Source organism: Equus caballus, chromosome 25 (genome assembly GCF_041296265.1).
Source record: "Equus caballus isolate H_3958 breed thoroughbred chromosome 25, TB-T2T, whole genome shotgun sequence".
NCBI classification, from domain to species: Eukaryota; Metazoa; Chordata; class Mammalia; order Perissodactyla; family Equidae; genus Equus; species Equus caballus.
The window spans coordinates 40,316,107-40,332,935 of record NC_091708.1 but is presented as its reverse complement, the minus strand read 5'-3'; the positions used below and the strand labels follow the sequence as shown (position 1 = coordinate 40,332,935).

General features: G+C 40.4%; 1 protein-coding gene across 4 annotated transcripts in view; it reads right to left on the bottom strand.

Annotated features, from left to right (window-relative positions):
- Positions 1-16,829, bottom strand: part of NUP188 (nucleoporin 188) — a 47,713-nt gene that overhangs the window by 29,915 nt on the left and 969 nt on the right. For 2 of the 4 annotated variants that reach the window (XM_070251566.1, XM_070251569.1), the window contains exons 2-8: positions 11,694-11,748; positions 10,885-10,958; positions 8,249-8,333; positions 7,647-7,727; positions 6,881-6,925; positions 6,022-6,114; positions 5,757-5,876 (exon numbers count right to left, since the gene is read on the bottom strand). In XM_070251566.1, the coding sequence (XP_070107667.1) occupies positions 5,757-5,876; positions 6,022-6,114; positions 6,881-6,925; positions 7,647-7,727; positions 8,249-8,333; positions 10,885-10,958; positions 11,694-11,748 (553 nt within the window). Of the gene's footprint in view, positions 1-5,756; positions 5,877-6,021; positions 6,115-6,880; positions 6,926-7,646; positions 7,728-8,248; positions 8,334-10,884; positions 10,959-11,693; positions 11,749-15,005; positions 15,102-15,489; positions 15,587-16,829 lie in introns of those variants that run through there. The other 2 variants (XM_070251568.1, XM_070251567.1) reach the window with 2 other exon arrangements.

Genomic DNA, 16,829 nt, shown 5'->3' with positions numbered 1-16,829 from the left:
AAATAGAGGAAAACTGGGAGTGATGTCAGCATCATGGCAGAGTGAGCTTTCCCAATAATCTCTCCCCTCCACCATACAATGAAAAAGACATTCATACTCCAACAGAGGACATCCAAATACAACACAAAACACGCCTGAGAGACCCACACAGCCATATGACAGAGGGTGGAGAGGCTGGAGCCCCCCTCAGAGGAAGTGGAACAGGATAAGAGAAAACTTCGCTTAGGGCAAATCTTACCCTGCAAAATAAAGACAAAAAACAAAATTGCAAAAACAAAAACAAAACAAGGCAAAAAAACAAGTGGCCGCGACAGACTGGGATGCAGTCACATACTCTGTTCTCAAAAAACACCACAGAATGCACTCTTAAGCTTTGACTCCGCCAAAATTCCTGATTTTACAAAACTCCTAACAGCCACCTGGACCCAACCAATAAAACTGTGACCTGGGGCCGGCCCCATGGCAGAGTGGTTAAGTTCATGTGTTCTGCTTTGGCGGCCCAGGGTTTCACTGGTTCAGGTCCCAGGTGCACACATGGCACAGCTCATCAAGCCATGCTGAGGCAGCGTCCCACAAAGCACAACCAGAAGGACCTATAACCAGAATATACAACTATGTACTGGGGGGTTTTGGGGAGTAGAAGAAGAAGAAAGAAAGACTGGCAACAGATGTTAGCTCAGGTGCCAATCTTAAACAATAAAACTGTGACCTGCACCAACCAATCAGGACTAAGCAGGGTTGCAGCTCTCACTTGCATAAGCAGACCTGAGTGGGAACCTGGGTAGAAACTTTTTCTTTAAAAGAGCCACTTTCTTTGTTCTCTGGGAGCATACTTTTGCTTTGCTGTGAAGGCCACATTTCCCCAGTTTGCAAACTGTATGAGCAATAACGTTTTCCTAACTAACAACAACAAAGAAAAGGAAGACTGGCACAGATGTTAGCTCAGTGACAATCTTCCTCAAGCTAAAAGAGAAAAATTGGCAACAGATGTTAGCTCAGGGCCAAGCTTCCTCATACACACACAAAAAAACAATTTAGCAAGTCAAATCCAACAATATATAAAAACCAAAATATATCATGACAAACTAGAATTTACACCAGGAATTCAAGATTAGTTTGACATCTAAAAGCTCAATGTAATTCACTATGTAAAGTAAAAGAGAAAAACCTAAGATGATTTCAACAGACACAAAAGAAAATGAACAGAATTTAACACTCATTCTAATAAAAATGAAGAACCCTCAGAAAATTGAGAATAGAATGCAATTTCCTCACTATGATAAAGGACAGCTTAAAAAATAATTTACAACTAACAGCATACTCAATGGTAAAAGACTAAATGCTTTCTACCCAAGATCAGAAACAAGGTAGGTAAAAACGTTGGCTCTCTTACCACTTCTATTCAATATTGTACTGGAGGTCCCAATCAGACAATAAGGCAAGAAAACACAATAAAAAACATACAGATTTGAAAAGAAGTCAAAGTGTCCTTTTTACAGATGACATGATCACGTATATTAGAAAAAACTACTAGAATAAGTGAATTTAGCAACATCACAACATACAAGAGTGATGTACAAAAATAAACTGTATTTCTAAATACTAACAATGAACAACTGGAAAGAAATTTTCAGACAACATTTACAATAGCATCCAAAGAAGTAAAATAAATATTTAAGAATAATTAGCAAAAGATGGATAATACTTGAATACTGAAAACACTGAAACCCCATTTAGAGAAATTAAAGATGTACATAAATGAAGGGATATACTAGGTTCACGGATTGGAAGACTCATCAACATTATTAAGATGTCAATTCTCTCCAAATTGACCTACAAATTTGATAAAATTCTAACCAAAATCCTAGCAAGCTTCCCTTTTTTTTGGAAGAAAGAGACAAGCTTATTCTGAAGTAGATATGGAAAAGCAAAAAACCTAGAGTAGCCAAAACATTTTGAAAAAGAAAACAAGATTGAAAGACTTACGCTACCTGATTTCAAGGTTTACTATAAAGCTACAGTACTTAAGACAGTGTGATATTGGCATAAAGACAGATGTAGAGTTCAACAGACCAGAGATGGACTCACACTTACATGATCAACTGATTTTTTACAAAGATGCCAAGATAAGTCAATGGGAACAGACAGTCTTTTTAATAAATGGTACTGGAAGAAGCTCTCTAGATGTGAAGGAAATGAATCTTGTCCCTTACCTCACACCATACACAAAAAAAACTAAAAATTACTGACGTAAATATAAGAGCTAAAACTATAAAACTTCTAGAAGAAAACAAAATCTTTGTGGCATTAGGTTAGGCAAAGATTTCTTAAACAAGGGCCAAAAGGCAAGAATCATAATAGAAAAAAGCTGATAAAACAGATTTTATCAAAATTTAAAATTTTTGCTCTTAGACACATTAAGGTGAGAAAAAACAAGCCATGAAGTGGGAAAAAATAATTGTAAAACATCTGTCTGTCAAACGGCTTGTCTCCACAATAAATAGAGAACTCTTAAAATTCAATAATAAGACAAACATCCCAATAAAAACAATGGACCAGATTTGAATAAACACTTCACCAAAAAAGATATAAGCAAATAAGCATGTGAAAAGATGCTCAACATCACTAGTCATCAAGGAAACACAAATTAAAACTACAATGAGATACCACTAAACACCTATTAGAATGTCTAAAATTAAAAACGGTGACCACACTAAGTATTGGTGAGGATATGGACCAAAAAGAATTCTCATGCATTCTGGTAGGAATGGAAAATGGTACAGCCACTACAGAAAACAGTTTGTCAGTGCCTTATACACATAAAAATATATGCTTATAATATGACCCAATAATCCAACTCTCAGGTATTTATTCATCCAAGAGAAATGAAAACCTATGTCCACACCAAGATCTACCACATTACTCATAATAGCCAAAAAACAGAAACAACCAAAATGTCCACCAACTAATCAATGGATAGACAAAACGTGTATATCCAAATAATGGAATATTATTCAACCATAAATAGGAATGAAGTATAGTGCAATGAAGTACAATATGGACAAATCTCAAAAACATTAAGCTAAGTGAGAGAAGCTAAACAGAAAAACTACCTATTGTATGGTTCCATTTATATAAAATTCTAGAAAAGGCAGATATAGTGACAGTTACACTTACAAATGGTTAAAATGATAAATTTCAAGTTATGTATATTTTACCATAATAAACAAAATCATAATTTAAAAAAAATATAGTGACAGAAAGCAGATTAGTGGTTGTTTGGGGCCAGAGGTCACAGATTGATTGCAAACTTTCTGAGGAGACAAAATGTTCTATATATTGATCATACAAGTGGCTACTGCATGTAACTATATACAATTGCCAAAATTCAAACTGTATACTTAAAATGAGTAAATTTTATTGGATGGAAATTATACCTGAATAAAGCCGGGGGGAGGAGGTACTACAGATTTGTCATTTACACAAGTCATTTCACAGAAGTGTGAATGTATTCATAGGATAAACTTAAAGTGGAACTGCTAGGTTAAGAAATACGTGCTTTTCAATTTTTAGATCCTGTGATAATGTTTTCCACTAAAAACATACCAATGTATACAGTGAAATATGAGTGAGAACCCATTATCTCATCCCTTAGACAAGAGTGTTGTCATGTGAACATGTTCATTGGTTTGCCTATTTTTCAATTTGGTTTTACTTAGTGATTTATAGGAGTTCTTTCTATTTTACACATCCTTTGTAATGTGAATCTTTTGACAATTTTATAGTGCTATTTTTGGTTTCTGCCTTGAAAAAGTTTTTGATTTGATGTTACTGTGTTTGTCTTTTTTTTTTTTATGGCTTCTGACTTTTACTTTAAAAAGTCTTCTAGCGGCTGGCCCAGTGGTGCAGCAGTTAAGTTTGCACATACCGCTTTGGCAGCCCAGGGTTCACCAGTTCAGATCCTGGATGCGGATATGGCACCCCTTGGCAAGCCATGCTGTGGTAGGCGTCCCACATATAAAAAGTAGAGGAAGATGGGCATGGATGTTAGCTCAGAGCCAGTCTTCCTCAGCAAAAAAGAGGAGGATTGGCAGCAGATGTTAGCTCAGAGCTAAGCTTCCTCAAAAGATAAAATAAAATAAAAAGTCTTCTACACTTCAAAAGATAAAAACAAAACCACCTGTGGTCTGGCCCAGTGGCGTGGTGGTTAAGTTTGCATGCTCCACTTTGGTGGCCTGGGGTTTGCAGGTTTGGATCCCAGGTGCAGACCTACACACCACTCACCAGGCCATGCTGTGGTGTTCTACACACAAAATAGAGGAAAACTGGCACAGGTGTTAGCTCAGGGACAATTGTCCTCACACATACAAAAAAAATCTGTTTTCTTCTAGTACTTTTATAGTTGAATTTCTTTTTAATTTAAATCATTGATCTATCTGATTTTCTTTTGGTAGAAGGTATGAAATAGATACAGTTCAATTTTTCTCCAGATGGCTACCCAATGGTTCTAACACCATTTATTGAATAATCCAACATTTCCCCACTGATCTGAAATGCCACCTTTAGTATACACTAATTCTCTATTAGTATTTGGGTCTATAGGTAGACTTCCTACTATGCTCTATTCATCGATCTATTTATTCAAGTGCCAATACCATGCTTAAAATTATTGTAGTCTTATTATCTAATAAGGCTAATTTTCCTTCATTATTTTCCTTTTTCAAAAATTTCCTGGGGTTGGCCCTGTGGCTGAGTGGTTAAGTTCGCGTGCTCCACTTCAGCAGTTCAGATTCTGGGCATGGACATAGCACTGCTCATCAGGCCATGCTGAGGTGGCATCCCACATAGCACAACCAGAGGCGCTCACAACTAGAATATACAACTATGTACTGAGGGGCTTTGGGGAGAAGAAGAAGAAGAAACAAAAGGACACTGGCAACAGTTGTTAGCTCAGATGCCAATCTATTAGAAAACAAATTTCCTAGTATTCCTACTTATTTTTGATATGAACTTTAGAATCAATTTGTCCAGTTCCAAACTAAAAGGCAAAACAAACACTTGTTAGTATTTTTTCTGGGACGGCACTAAGCTTACAAGTTAATACAGGAAGTACTAACACTTCCAGAGCCGAGTCTTTACATTCAAGAATGTAGCACATCTTTCTACTTGGTTACAACTTCTTTGATACACCCTTTACAGCATTTTAAAGTCCCCTTCATTTAGATTTTCACTGTTGTAAACTTACTCCTGAGGAATTTATGCTTTTTCATTAACATTGTAAATGGGCCCTTCTACTCAGAATTTTAAATAGCTACTGTCTGTGTTTTCGTTGAATTGTTTTAATAAACGTGTATTATTTTCAAAACAAAAAAGGTCATATTCTAATCTATAAATGTAGATTGCTTTAAGATTTAAGATAAAATAATCAAACTAGTGTCGCACACTTAATAGATAATGATAATAAAGAAGATGGAATCTCGGTTGTAGACTTAACCATTTAACCACTACGAGAATATTTTAGGTAAGAACAGAAAGTAAATTAACTGCAGAGACAAAGACAAGGGAAAAGGTCCAAAAGTAAGTACCATTAGTTGAAGTCATCAACGTTTTAATCCATATAACATGTTTAAACTTCTCTGAAGAATGATAATCTACAAACGTTTTAAGTTGATAAATGAATAAATAATTTACTTGGAGCTCGAAAGGCAGGGTATACAATTCTCCAAGAGTTATAGGAGGCCCCACTAACCACATACCATGAGGTTTCCATGTGTCTCCCACGTTGGTGCTTCAGTTTTATAAAGCTCTTCAAACTGCTGTCTGTATTTTGTAACTAGCTCCTTCTCCAATTTATCAACACAGTCTGCATACTCAACCTGAAAAGAAAATCCAAAGCAGAGCAACTTATGCCTACAGTAAAAGGTAAATATTCAAATGAACACAAATATGAATAATATAAAATTATTAACAAGAGTTGAATTTTATAGGGTAAAGAGAACCAACATGACGAAATGGGCTTACCCTATAGGGGTGTCTTTCATCTTGGAAGTAAGTGAGAAGGTGTAAGACACAACGAAGGATACAGGTTCTTTCTTCATAGTAATAATCTGCAATCTGGGAAGAACCCAAAGATTCAAAATCAGTAACTCACCTTTGTAAAGAAGATATTCAATTTTAAATTTACTCATAAAGAGATCACTTAAAGGTATGAAGGGAAAAGTTCAGTTTCTATAAGCAATCACAGAAATGGAAGCATACTGCTAGGTCAAAAGCAAGCAAAGGACCTTCATGAACTAGTATACGGGTAAAGTCATGCAACATAAAAAGGAATTATTTAATAACATGAATAAGTTTTCTAGCATGATTTCTCAGAGCATTCAAGTACACACAACACTATAAACGGATGGGCCAAATACACAAAGGAAAATATAAAACTACCACTGGTATATGTCATAATCGTTTGTAACTAATGTACTTAGTTCTCACTAAATGCCAAATAGGAAACTACTTCAGAAGTCACGGTGAAATACCATTTTAAAATGAGATTCTAAGGTGAAAAGCTTGCTTTGAGAGGCTGGGAGGGAGAATATAAAGGAATAAAGAAATACAAATTAATCCTGTTGTACTTACACCTAGAGAAGAAATATCCATCAACCAGTTCTCACCCCCAGGGGCTGAAGAATCTCCTTTGGAAAGAGCCCTCAGCTGGGTCCAGGGGATAAGAGAGCCTCCTTTCACAAATGAGTTAATAAACTTCTCCATTAAGACCTCAATGCTCACCCAACACAAGAGGCAAAGGCCAGCAATACTCGGGAGAACAAGGTCAAGAAGCCATTACCCAATTCTACACCAAACAATGGAAAGGGTGACTACTACTGACCTTCAGGATTAGGGCCTGGCTCTGCCTCTCGTCTTGCAGTACTGACTAAAGGAAAAAAGAACAGTCAAGAAGCCATCTTATAAGCAAAACTCAATTAACAAAGAAAAAGGTAAACACCCTCACCTCACCCTTCAAGATTATAAACGCCCACTCATTTCTGGAAAGTTTTTACCTAAGCACATCCAAGTCTGTGCTCAATTCTCGGCCCCCTCCTCTGGGCTCCATTTCCTCATATGTAACATGAGGGGCTGAAAAGGCCAGATGTCGTCCCGGGTCCTTTTCAGCTCTGATACCCTGAGATTCTATAATTAACATGTCAATCTTTGACCTCTCCACCCCTCCAAGTCTGAGGACAGAACTCAGCTTAAGTATGTGTTTTGTTTCTTTGATTTTGGGTTTTTTTTTTAAGATTTTATTTTTCCTTCTTCTCTCCAAAGCCCCCCAGTACATAGCTGTATATTTTACTTTTGAGTCCTTCTAGTTGTGGCATGTGGGATGCCGCCTCAGCATGGCTTGATGAGCAGTGCTACGCCCAGGACCCAAACAAGTGAAACCCCGGGCCACCGAAGCAGAATGAGCAAACTCAACCACTCGGCCACGGGGGCCAGCCCCTTAAGTATGTTTTTTTAAGCCTTTAGTCTTTCCTGAGAAGGACTATATCTCATCACCTACCCGTGCTGCAAAGAACTGATAGCAAAACCCTACGTTATCTCAAACCAACAAGGAAAAGGATAAAAGTAGAAGGGAGCTGCACGTAACTACCAACCTTCAGTGAGCCCCGGGTACCTCTGTAATCCTCTTGAAGGTAACACTGGAGTAACTGTACACTCTGTTCTTCATCAAGACCCTGAAACACAGAGGTTCTCAGTGAGGAAACCACACACCATGAGAGCATTCTAAAGGTTTGTCCTCTGCAATGGACACAGAACCTGAATCAACAAAACCCTTTCAAAAGATTCCATACAACATAACAATTTTAACCCAAATAGGAGAAAAAAGGAGGCAGTCACTGACATGTAATTTACAGGTCAGAAACAACCGGGCTGATTCCCCAAGAACAGTACTATAGAGGTGCGATCTGAGTTTCCAAAATGAAAAGAAAACAGCTACATATTTAAATACAATCTAGCCAATTTAAAGACCACCACATGTGCTGAAGAAAACTCTGTGATAGAAGTAACCAGGTCAGGCAACTTGATCTGTGGCTTTTAGCAAGAAGAGTTGCAACTTGGGTATTTTGAAACACAGTATGCTCAATCTCATCTCCAAAACTGAAATAAAAGGAATTTTCACCAAAATCACTAACGATATAACCACTCTCATCCACACTGCAGGTAATAAACTGAGCCGGTGCTCATTTTTACTCACCAAGAACTTGCTGATTCTTAAACCCAGTTCCTTCAGAGGTGAAGCTACATCTTTATTAGCTTTCACTTTTTCAGCGGAATTCGGACTATGAAAAAAAACAATGAATCATTTCCTCTTTCTCAATGACCCCTAGGGTTTAAAATAAAAGCACTTAAAGATACTTTTACTACATACCTTTTTCTGCCTTTTAGATGCCTACAAAATACACACACACACACACACACACACAAGTTCATCCTTACAGACTTCATAACAAAGAACTATTTATGCCCAAGTAATAATTATAGTATACGTCTGTTACAAACTATAGTTTTAAAGATATTATTTGTAAATATATTACATTACAGTAATTAATTTTGATGCTTAAAAGTATCCTGAAAGGTAAGTATTATGATCTCCATTTTACAAATGGAATTACCAACACTGAGGAAGATAAATAACTTACCAAAAATCCCACAGCTAACACAAAGTGGAGGTGACATTTAAAACCAGGTCCGTTAGTATACATACATATATTACCCAGCTCCGTCCACTGAGAAAGCCCAGGAGCTACGACACCCCCGTAGCAGCAAGCACACTCAGCACCCAAATCTTGGTTTCTAATATTATACTCTAATAAAAGGTACCAGGACTCCTTGGAGAAATAGCTGATTCTAGAGCTACGTGGGGAAATATACTAGATGAGCCTGGAGCATCTGGTAATGTCAGAAAGTAAGGGAAAACTCAGAAAACAAAAGGATGGGGGCATGTCAAAATGACACAGAAGCCAACCTAAAAGAACTCCCAATGGCCAAAGTTGGAACAAGGTATAAACGAAGTGTAAAATAAATATAAATGAGTCCATAGTGACATAAATGAATGAGTGACTAAACAAATGGGGAGAAGGGGAACTCTGTAAAGAAGTCCAAATAATATACATAGATGCTACCCCCTTCAGGAGGTGGAGCTGAATTCCACCACACCTCCACATTGAGAGTGGGCTACACTCGGTGACTCACTGCCAAACAACAGAAGAGGGAAAGGGGGAAAAGGGACTTTACAGAGGAGAAGCTGAGCACATGCTACCCCACCCGAGTGAGCAAGGTTAACATCGCCAGTGACTCCATGGACAACATGCATCCTCTCATGATGTGACAAGAATGCTACTTCACCTCTGTGTATTCTTCCCCAAACCCCACAACCCCAATCTAGTAATGAGAAAAACAGCAGACAAATCCAAATTCAGGGCCTTCTACAAAACAGTTGACCAGTCCTCCTCAAAACTGTTTGAGGTCATGAAAACAAGGAAAGACTGAGATACTGTCACAGCTATGCTAAGGAGACATGACAACTAAATGCAATTTGGTACCCTGGATTGTATCCTGGAAAGAAAGAGGACGTTAAAAAAAAAAAAAGAAAGAAAGGTTAGATTCAAATAAAGCCTGCAGTCAAAAAAACAAAAAAATGAAAAAATCATTTCTGTCAGACTTCAAATCCCATGCTACCACAAACAGAACTTTTCGCTTTCAAAAAGGAAACTAACGCCACAAACGTCCATTTTGTGAACTAAAGCATGTTGTTCTTGTTGCATTTTTTTTACAGAGACTCACATTTCACAGAAAATCCCCAACACAAAGGCTAGCATAAGGTTAAACAATAAGTTCTGAAAGGGCAACACAGAATGATGATGAAGAACACAGACACTGGAGTAAGACTGCCAGGTTCAAATCCCGGTTCTACCACTTACTACTGTGTGACCTTGGGCAAGTTACTTAACCTGTTTGTGCCTCAGTTTCCCCATCTGTAAAATGGAAACAATAATAAAAGTACCTAAATGTGATAAGATACTGATTATCCTTTTTAAAAGTCCATATATTTTAAATACAGAGTAAAGCATTTACAGATAAAATAATATGACGTCTGGGAGCTACTTCAGAACAATTATGGGGGAAGGGGTGACAGGATGAAAAATGAAAGATCCTCACTAACCTAAGGGAATGAAGATGGAAGGTGAAGACGTAACAAAATCAACCAATGCTCAGAAGTAGAAGGGAAATGAGGGTGGCTTGGGAACTATGATCCATGACAGAATGAGATCTGGACTAGGAATTAACAAGAGTCTACTCCGACAAGGTGCATTCTCTTTTGTAACCACTTTATATTTTACCATTGTTGTTTCCAACTGCTCAGTAAAAGAAAATCTATATATTTGAACAAAGAATAAAAATAGTACGTAACTCAAAGGGCTGACGTGAGGATTAAATAACTTATGCTAAGTCTATGCTTAGGAAAGTAACTGGTACATAGTAAACACTATATAAACATCAGCTGCTATTATCATCGTTCACTGCTACATCCCAGAATGTGGTGCTGACAGTGCCTCACACAAACTTGATGGACCAAAATAAATATTAAGAATAGTGACTCAATATTTAATAAGTCCTCATGCCCAGACACTTGGGCTACATAATTGGATTCAACAATACCGTATTTCTAGAAGGAATTTCCCCTGCTTTCAACAGACAGAAACACGTGCCTTACTCTTGTCCCTGGTAACCAAACTGCGTTCTCTCAGCAATCTCCTAACATGAGGATGGGTCCATCCACGCCGGATCCTCAGGGGAATCACTCTAACCACACGCACAGAAGAGCCATACCTGGGAGGTTTGTAGTAAGAAAGCCCCTCTAACAGCCGCTGCCAATGTTTACTCAGTTCTGCCTCAATCTGATTCTGGAAAAGAGTAAGGAAATTATAAAAATGCAATTTGAATCATACTCCAGGATCACACTGAGGGTAACATATTCCTTTGAGTCTGTTTAATATGCCTTTTCCCCCACAGTTGAAATCATTTTGAATACAGAATTCTGCAGCCTCCTTCTCTTTGTTTAACACTCTAACAAAATGATTTAACCTTCTTATGAAAATCTTGATAAACATCCTTTCTAGTAGTTGCATAATATTTTACCAAGTGGATAGATCATAATTTATTTATCATCCCTCTAATGTTAGAAACACTTAAGCTGACAGTAATTCTTTATTAACATAAATAACGCTATGGTAAAGAGCTCTGTGCACAAAACGTTTTCAAGATTCAGTTTTTTTAAATAAATTCTGAGGGGCTGGCCCTGTGGCCCAGTGGTTAAGTTCGCGCACTCCGCTGCAGGCGGCCCAGTGTTTCGTTGGTTCGAATCCTGGGCGCGGACATGGCACTGCTCATCAAACCACGCTGAGGCAGCGTCCCACATGCCACAACTAGAAGGACCCACAACGAAGAATATACAGCGAGGCTCTGGCTCTAAGACACACCGCATTTCAGCAGAGAGAAAAAGGGAATGCATGTTTACAAAGTTTTAGGAATAAGAAAATGTGTTTACTTCCTAGGTCAAAGAGAAGGCAGGGTTTTTCCCTAATATAAGCTACACAAACAAAGAACGATAGAATCCACTCAAGAACACCACCACTTACCAGTTCTCTCAGAGCCGACCTTCCAAGCAGAATTGTCCACAGTTCTCTACTGCTCCTGAAAATTACAGAAAGCAGTGGTGATTTTGCTCTTTTAGATTGTACAAACTTGACTAAGCTGTCTCACAGCTATTTTGTCTTCTCTGAAAGCAAGAAACTCAATGTGCAAAACAAATTGTTAAAATTTTGGATGGTATTCCTGTTTTACTGTTCTTGGAAGTTTGATGTTCAAAATAAACATTAAGTGGGGCTGACCCCGTGGCCGAGTGGTCAAGTTCGCACGCTCCGCTGCAGGGAGCCCAGTGTTTCGATGGTTCGAACCCTGGGCGCGGACATGGCACTGCTCATCAAACCACGCTGAGGCAGCGTCCCACATGCCACAACTAGAAGGACCCACGACAAAGAATATACAACTATGGACCAAGGGGCTTTGGGGAGAAAAAGGAAAAAATAAAATCTTTAAAAAAATAAATAAATAATAAACATTAAGAAACTAAAATGTGGGGCTGGTCCTGGGGCCGAGTGGTTCAGTTCTCGTGCTCTGCTGCAGGCGGCCCAGTGTTTCGTTGGTTCGAATCCTGGGCGCGGACACAGCACTGCTCATCAAACCAAGCTGAGGTAGCACCCCACATGCCACAACTAGAAGGACCCACAACTAAAAATACACAACTATGTACCACGGGGCTTTGGGGAGAAAAAGAAAAAATAAAACCTTAAAAAAAAAACACCCTAAAATATAGGATTTTAACCTAAACCAAGCAGATATTGTGCTACAAATGAGGATGGCCACCATATTTCAACACATTTAAGATGCCATTAATTGCAGGACACATGATTATCTACATTCTACAAGTCATCAACAAGAAAACATATTCCAATTTCAGAGGTATTTAAAGTGTGAAAAAATGTGTACTTTAGAATTAATGAAACACTAAGAAATTACAGTACGTTTTCTATGCTAAGAAGATGCTTCAATTTAGTATTTCAATCTCCTTCCTTATTAAAATGTAGTGACCGATAAGGAAGAACAATCTAGAAAAGGACTTTGTATATTTCAGGACCCCCATCACCTCCAGAAAATTTTCTAACTTCATGCTATAATTCACTTTCTCAACCAAGTAGAGTGGAACAGTCATGATCAATGGTACTATGTTCATTAATTTATGAATGAATTCCCACTAGGTGTCACATGCATCGCTACACACATAGGATAAAGAAACACACAGCAGATACAGTCCCTGCCCCCAGTGAGCTCTTCAGATATCCTGCCCACCATGGGCTTACCCCAATTCCTTCCTTCATCCCAAATCCATGCAATTAGAATTTCAGGAAACATACTTTGGGGTTTTTTTTAAAGACTAGAATTAAATTTCAAAATGTAACCATTAAGAAATTCTCTCAAGAAAGGGGTATAAAGCCTAGGGAGGGCTGGCCCAGTGGCATAGTCGTTTAAGTCTGCCCATTCTGCTTTGGCGGCCCAGGGTTCGCAGGTTTGGATCCTGGACAAGGACCTACACATCACTCGGCAACCAGGGCTGTGGCAGCATCCCACATATAAAATAGAGCAAGAATGGCACACAGGGACAGTCTTCGTCAAGCAAAAAAGAGGAAGACTAGCAACAGATGTTAGCTCAGAGCCAATCTTCCTCACCAAAACAAACAAACAAAATTATGGGGATTATATTTTGTGAGAACCTAAATCAGCCCTAGGATAGTAACCGGAAATAATTAACACTGCTGAGAAAGCTTATCTGCAGAGAAAAGACAAAAACATCCTCATAAAATGGACTAAACATTTAACAAAAAGAATGCAACCTGTATTAACTATGAGCATCAACTGAAAATGTTTTCCCCATTAAGACTGTGACACAAAGCACTAGCTCAATCTATTTCTATTTAAAATTGTCTCTCAGTACCTTCCCATCAAAACAGTTAAACACACCTAAAAATTATAAATCTCTTTCCTAGGGGTTAAGGCTTTGAAGAGAAAAAGAAAATCAGTGTGGAATCCCTAATCGTTTTCCTGATAACAAGAAAGCATTCACTACTGAATGCCAACTTAACCACTACGCCACTGGCCAGCCCCTAAATCACTCTTTCTTGATCATCCATCTTCCAATTTCAAACAGCCTGGGCATCTATGACCTTTAATTTATCTGCATTTGCTTTCAGAACTCAGGTCTATAACAAGCTAGGTAGCAGTGAGTCACAGAAGAGACTAAGAAGACCAATACAGTCAAGAATTCCTTGTTTTCTCAAATTCAAGCTCTGGGTATTTCTTACACCAAAATCTGTATAGTTTTTGGAAAAAGTACACTGTCTTAAGCCAGCCCTGATGGCCTAGTGGTTAAAGCTCGGTGACATCCCCGAGTTTGTTTCGCAGTCTCACAACCACACCACCCGCCTGTCAGTAGCCTCACCGTGCCAGCAGCTCACATAGAAGAACTAGGACTTACAACTAGGATATACAACCATGCCCTGCTGCTTTGGGGAGGGGAAAAGATACAATGTCCCTAAGGAGGATTTCTCAAACATGTAGTTGGTCCTTAGACCACAAAGAGCAAAATCACCTGGGAACAACACAGCAACACTTCAGAATCCTCCTCACCACCTACAGCTACTCTTTCTCAGAGGCTGAGCACGGGAAATCTACACTTTAAAACCAGTACCCAAATGCATCCCTCAATTCCCACTGCTCTAGGGCATCAGTTTGCCTCAGAGGAGCAGGTTAAAGGCCTGGTCAGTACAGAGCCTCTCTGGCTTTTCCGCTGGACATATTAGCTCTTTTTGGGAGAGGGGATGGGAGGATTCTCCTACCAAACATGATTGGAGATCATGCCCGAAAGCAACTTTTATACGTTAGAAATACAGCTGTTCCTCTAGCAATTAAAACTCTCATTGGCAAAACCACGTCATGTTATGGTCTTCTTGTCATAAGGTATCAGGAACAATCTTTGCTGAAGGTGAGTTCTTGATAACAAGAACAGCCAACATTTCTTGAGCAGTTACTTGTCAGGCACTGTCCTAAGTGAGTATTTAACACTTGGTCTTACTGAATATTGACAACTTCCTTTATGAGGCGGATACTCTTACTGTTCCCACTATCTGAGCAGGAAACTCAGGTTTAAGAGTGGTTAAGGAACTAGCCTGAGATCACAAAGCTAATCTATACTGGAGCCAGGGCTTGAACCGAGGCCTACATGACTCCCGAGTTTAATCAGGGCATTACACGGCCTCAAGCTGCACCCAAGAATTCACCCTGCAAGCAAGCAAACACTGAAGCGAAGCGTTCCTGTCTACATCAGCAGACCATACCTTAACACGCTGGATGGAACATAGGAGAGGCTCAAAAAGACGTGCGATGAACAAGCATCAAAGCAGAACACCACGAGGCCCTTTCACACTTGTACTCTAATTGGAACAGAAAAATTACGGAAAACAAATACTATATACAGAAGTGCCAAGAGAAGGACGAATAAAGGAGAAAATGGTCGTTCATCAGGAAGGGAATCATTGTGGAAATGAGTGTTACTGCTTCCTCAATTCCTACACATTTATGATCAAAGAATGATGGGGACACAAATAAATCAAAGACCTTCACGATGCTCAGAAGCTTAGTGTTGGGAATGACAAAGGACATTAAACACACATCACACAATCAGCAAAAAAGTAGAAAGTAGCAAACAGCAGGATCCTAACAATCGGACGCTACAAAGGAATATAACCATATGACATAGAAAAGAGTCAGCGAAGAGAGAGCTCACTGGGAACCGACCCAGGGATCAAGGAGAGACTTCACCTCAAATGCAGACCTGAAGGTTTCAACAGGTGATTCTCAAGACACAACACACACGACCGGAACTGTGCTCTGCAATCCAAAGCCTCAGGGTAACACCTCTACCTGTATTTTAAGGAACAAACGAAGTGCTACGTTGTCTCTCGCTCATCTGCACAACGAATAAATCTGAGCTAAGTATTTAGGGGAGAAACTGAGGCACAGAAATTAAACGACGTGCCTCAAAGGTAAAGTTAAAAAACTTATTGACTTCCAGTCCAATGTTCTAGAAGACACCAGGAACTCCATTCCTGAAAGAGCCAGGGTCAACGGAACCTGGAAGTTACCTTCCTTAGAGACCCACGCGGCTGGAAACCTTTGAGCGGAAGCTCCCAGGGGGCTGGGAGTACCAGTCTCTACAACAGAGTCCTTTCGGTGGAAAGCTGAGACACAGCCAGCCCACTCTGAGATGGCTCTCTCGAGGAACAGAGTCATAGCCCACATGGACACGATAGCTAGAAGTGGCCGCTGCCCACGGATGCTGACTCCAAGGATGAGGCCGCCTCTTCCGCGTGTACTGAGATTCACGCTTAGCAGCAAGCTTTTCAAAGCACAGCTGTTTTTTCAACTCACACACCACTCAGACTTCTACAGACACACTAAGTGAAGACCGTAGGAGAGACGCAAAAATGCCAATATTCAACTGACTTTCCCCAAGCCCTGAGTGACTGATGTCAGGATATTACTGCATTTTCACAGTGACTTCCCTCCATGCTCAGCACTGCTCTCAAAAGGGTTCACATCTGCAGAAACAGGCTCCAGGGGGCAGCTGGCCTGTCTGAGGTCACCTGCGAGTCAGCAGCCCAGGAATGGAATCTAAGCTTTCTCTTAGTGCAGACCGCCAGGCATTTCGCAGAAGGCTGCTGCCCAGCACGATCCCAGTCGTCGCGACGGGCCCTCCAGCTCACAAAGGGTCACTCTCGGGACACGGGCTAGGAGCGGGGCGGCGCCTGGAAAACCCCCTTCGGGTCCGAGCCGGGTAGGGTCCCCAGGACCAGCCGAGCACCTTGCAGGCAAACCAGCGCCCGCGCGCCGGCCTCGCGCTGTCCTCGCGGAGCGCGCCTCCCCCCGCCCAGCTGAGCTCGCCCCCGGCGCCGCGCCGACTGCCACCGGCGCCTGCGGCAGGCCGGCCAGCAAGCGCGGGGCTGCCCGAAGCGAGGCTGCCGTGGAGCAGCGGCGGAGGACGCGCAGCGGGCGCTCGCCAGGGGCACACGCGGAGCGGGGGCCCGGACGCCACGGCCTCGCGCGAGCGCCGGCGAGGGCGGCGCCATCAGCGGGGCCCGGCGCTTCGCCTATTGACCGAG